This window comes from Aulonocara sp. 'chitande type north' Nkhata Bay, linkage group LG18, assembly GCF_057382095.1.
Source record: "Aulonocara sp. 'chitande type north' Nkhata Bay isolate Kocher_YH1m ecotype deep benthic linkage group LG18, A_spYH_male_GT1.1, whole genome shotgun sequence".
Classification (NCBI taxonomy): Eukaryota; Metazoa; Chordata; class Actinopteri; order Cichliformes; family Cichlidae; genus Aulonocara; species Aulonocara sp. 'chitande type north' Nkhata Bay.
Window position 1 is genome coordinate 34660524 of NC_141361.1, and position 4833 is coordinate 34665356.

General features: G+C 38.1%; 1 protein-coding gene across 2 annotated transcripts in view; it reads left to right on the plus strand.

Annotated features, from left to right (window-relative positions):
- Positions 1-4080, plus strand: part of LOC147309066 (1-phosphatidylinositol 4,5-bisphosphate phosphodiesterase delta-3-A-like) — a 30323-nt gene extending 26243 nt beyond the window's left edge. For both annotated transcript variants that reach the window (XM_086273537.1, XM_086273538.1), the window contains exons 15-16: positions 2401-2550; positions 2668-4080. In XM_086273537.1, coding sequence (XP_086129663.1) covers positions 2401-2550; positions 2668-2810 — 293 coding nt within the window. In that variant the 3' untranslated portion in view covers positions 2811-4080. The remainder of the gene's footprint in view (positions 1-2400; positions 2551-2667) is intronic.
- The last annotated feature ends 753 nt before the right edge of the window (positions 4081-4833 follow it).

Below are 4833 nucleotides of genomic sequence, written 5' to 3' on the forward strand. Positions count from 1 at the left end.
GTATATATGTCTTTACAATAAAAGATCATTTTATAGTTGAATGGCTTCAGCTTTAAGGGCAGTGTAGTTGTTAGCCCTGTCATCTCACAGAAAGAGGTTCCTGGGTTTGATTGTGACAGGTTATAATTTCGTACCCATGTGGGTTCTCTTTGGGACATAGTACAACATCACTATTTATTTAAGAAAAATGAAGCTAACATGCAGAGGCAACCTATGAAAAAGTAATAACACCTTTATTGCTTTCAGAAAAATTAAGAGAGTAAGTAGTGGCCAATCAGCAGCAAATGTGACCACCTTTATAAAAGAAGTTTAGAAGAAAAGAAGTCAACTTTATTATCTATTCTGCAATATTTACAGGAAACAGACTGGGCCATAATGTCTTTTCCCCCTGTGCAACTAGAAATAATCTAAACTAAAATAAAAATGAGGACCATAAGAATATGAAAACAAATTTGAGGTATTACAATTATTACTCTTTATATATAAAAATGTCAAAAAATCCAAACATCAAACCAGTTTAAACCCCTACTAACTAGGGGTGAAAGTGGGCTGAAGTGGTGTTTTTGGTGCAGATGTCTGTCCGTTGTGGTCTCGGTACTTTAGTGTCAAGCTAGCACTACACAGGAGGGGTACATAAAAAGGGAATAACTCAGGTAATTTCAAATGAAACTTCTCTATCAGCTCAACAAATAATAGCAAACACACTGTTTGTGCACAGCTTATATGTTTTGTGTGTTTCTGCTCGCTGAAGTTACACCGTGTGTACTTTCCAACTGGCATTTGATAAACTGCAAATTAAAACTTAGGCATGCCCTAATTTTTAAATAATATCTTGGATCTGTGTATGATGTGAAGTTATGATTTTCATATTGTGAAACTTCCTGCAAAACAAATTGAGGTACACTACAATTATATTATTCAAAAGCTGCATGAACATATTCTGCAGTTTAGTGCAGGATAAACAGGTTAGCTTAGCAGTATTGTGAGGAATTTACAGTAAAGCACTGTTATGGACTGTTGCACAGTGGCTGTGATGTTCATGGTCAGTGTTAATTTACAATAACTGATGATGCTTAGATTCATTCATTAAATTCCACCTTCATACATCTTGTTGAATTAAGTTGTGTAAATCCGCAAAGAGCAGTGAACCTCAGCAGCAGCAGCAGCAGATCAGCTGAGCACACCCTGTATACAAAGAAAATCTACTGGAGCGCACAATGGAAATTATTATGAGTTGTGTTTCTTTCCCCCATGCTGATCCACTACAAGTACATTTCATCCTTTTTCACTTTATTTGAGTAAAGAAATCGAATCAGTAATTTTACCAGAGTATTTTTTAACACCAGTATCTGTACTTCTACTAAAGTAAACAATGTGTATTTTTGCCACCTCTGCTCAATAAAATTTACATATACTGCTTTTGTAAAAAATCACCATGTTGCGCAGTGTTTAAAACAGTGGGTCAGATGGAAATTGCGATTCTGCCTAAGTATGTGGCTAGAGACTGGCCACGTATGTAATATGCTAAATGTGGAGAAGAAGATAATTCATAGGTGCTTGTGTGCCATGGAGCCAATTTTTAATTCAGTTTTGCACCTTGAGTGTCAAGATATTAAGAATTATAACTACTGTATGTTTTATCATCTCAGAAGAAGAAGCCATGGAAGAAGTAAGAATGTGAAAGAAACTAATAGCGAGTTAATGCAACTACGGATAAACTGTGGTCCTCTTCCTCACCTTAAAGCTCAGCTTCTGAACTGCAATCAGGGCTCTAACACATGAAAACATGAATAAACATGTTTATTTATTCCCGTTATTGTCACCAGTGTGAGAGTGTATAACAGCTAATGTTAAACTTGAGTGTCCTAAGTATCACACTTTTCATCTGATGAAAAATTCAATTATGTTCTGACATCTTATGATTTTTTTTTCATTTACTTTATTTCCTTTGCATGGTAAAGTTTGAACTTTGGAAATGCAGTGATGAATGGTGTTCACTAACAGTTCTTGAGCCATGCAGTGATTTCTATTCCGGAATCATGTTAGGTTGTATTAAAAGTGGCCAGCTCAGTTTTACACCAGGCATAAAAGCTTAGAAACACTATCACTTTGGGTGGCTGTAGCTCAGGTGGTAGAGCAGATCATCTACTGATTGGAAGGTTGGTGGTTCGATTCCCGGCTTCCCCTAGTCTGCATGCCAAATATCCTTGGGCAAGATACTAACCTGAAATTGCTCTCCGATGCATTGATCGGAGTGTGAATGTCAGTTGTGTGAATGGGTGAATGCACAAGTTGTGTAAAGCGCTTTGAGTGCTCAGAAGAGTGGAAAAGCGCTATATAAGAACCAGTCCATTTACCATTTACAAAACTTAGTGTGTGAATTTATGTTCTTCATTACAGGCTTTAATCCACGGTGGGACTGCACCTTTAACTTTACCGTCCATGTCCCTGACTTGGCTCTGGTCCGCTTTTTGGTGGAGGATCATGACTATACTTCCAGAAATGACTTCCTGGGACAATTCACTCTCCCTTTCCCCAGTGTCCGCACAGGTATGTGTGGCAGCGAATGGGTTAATATGAGTGTGTGGGTGTGTGTGTGTGTCGTCAACATCAACACAATATGAATAGCCAATATTCTACTTATCTTAAACCCCCTTAACTCTGCAGGTTATCGTCATGTCCGACTGCTCAAGATGGATGGATCAAGCCTTTCACCTGCGTCACTCTTTATACATATTAAGGTCACTCCCTGTCAGAATTCCAAATCTTCAGCAAAATCGCCAACCCACTTTCCAACCAAGAATCCCTAATCCCACTTCTGCCCTTCAGCCACATGATCATTCCATGGTAGTTAATCAGAGAAAACTCAGTGGTTACAGCTTTCTCTCACGGTATCATCAACTGATTCATTTTTTTTACGCAATAGAAATGTTTCAAAACTGTATTTGAGATTTGTTAAGAAGACAACATTGTTATGCAAAGCTAAAAGCCAATTAGGTAATACTATCCATACCAGTGACTTATGATACACCTAAGATTTCAGAGCAGTCGATTTAAGTGTCTGTTTTACCTGAATAATTGTAATAATGTCTCATTTGTAGAAAGCTTCCCAAGTACTATAAACTCTTAGAAGTAGGGTTGGAGTCAGAGCTGGGAACTAATAGAGTACAAGTACTTTGCATTATATACATGCTGTTGTAGTTAAGTAGAATTTTTAGCTCTGTTTTAGATCTGTTTATCTGTACGTTACTTGAGTATTTATTTTTGTGACAACTTTTACTTTTACTCCCTACATCTTAACCAAAATATATCTGTATATCAATATACATATTTTCTACTCCTTACATTTTCAAATGTTTGTTACTTTAAATTTAAAACACTTGAGAAGAGTTATTTCTTGACATTTCACAGATAACTGTTAGTGTATCCATCACAGGTTCTTATAGCATGTGATGAATTAAACAAAGGGAAATCTAGCTAGTGCTACAGAAGAGGATCAAGCATAAAAGAAGTAACATTAGTGGCAGGCAATTGGAAGTACAAAGGTTCAATCAGCTTAATACATACATATTGCCAAAACTATTCACTCACGCATCCAAATCATTGAATTCAGGTGTTCCAATCACATCCATGGCCACAGGTGTATAAAATCAAGTGCGTAGGCATGCAGTGAAAGAATGAGTTACTCTCAGGAGTTCAGTTAATTCCAGGATGTCCTGTTAGGATGCCCCCTGTGTAACAAGTCCAGTCATGAAATTTCCTTGCTACTAAATATTCCACAATCAACTTTTAGTGGTATTATAACAAAGTAAAAGCGACTGGGAATGAGAGCAACTCAGCCACAAAGTGGTAGGCCACATAAAACCACAGAGTGGGGTCAGTGGATGCTGAGGTGCATACTGCACAGAGGTCACCAGGTTTCTGAGTCAATTGCTCCAGAACCTCTAAACTTCATGTAGCCTTCAGATTAGCTTGAGAACAGTGCATAGAGAGCATAATGGACTGTGTTTCCATGGCCGAGCAGCTGCGTCCAAGCATTATATAATACAAGCAGTTGGTGTAAAGCATGAGACCACTGGACTCTAGCACTTACACCCCCGGAGAGCAGTCATTTCGGGGTAGTACCTTAGACCCCCGCGGAGTCATCATTTTGCGTTTCTACCTTTAAAAGCCGGAGAGCAGTCAAATGCTGGAAGTGGAAGCTAAATTGGCTAGTCATTCATATGTATATTGGGTCGTTACCTAGGAATTCTGGAGGGAGGGGATTGGGGGAGAAATCAACACACATGAGTCTAGGTCCTTTGTTGCTGACATTTATTGATAAAAACAGTAGTTTCATTTCATGTTATTTCCTTTTTCATTTCAAGCAAGGAAGTGGATGTAGTTAGTAAGTAAGATATTTCAGACATTATTCTGACACAGAGGAGGAGATACTGGAATTATAATTAGTATCTATGCATGCATTTGTGATTTTGTTTGACCTTCCCATTGCTTACAGTACAAAAAACCAACCATTTGTACACATATGTACTAATAATAATAAAAAGTGAGTGCAACACTGCAACCCGTCACCCCGTCGTTCAGTGGTCGTTGATCAGTGGTCCATTGTGGCACCATTCAGAGCACTGGTACAATAGTACCAGCAAGATATGGGAAGACATTGCAAATGTACTTGGATTTTAGGTTGCAAGCCACCCAAAACTTGATCCCAAACTTGTCAGGTTTACTTGCAAACACTTGGAGTGTTTCAGTATGCCATCTTAGGGAGAACTCAACACACATGTAGGTCCTTTGTTGCTGACATTTATTGATGAAAATAGAAAAAAAACCAAC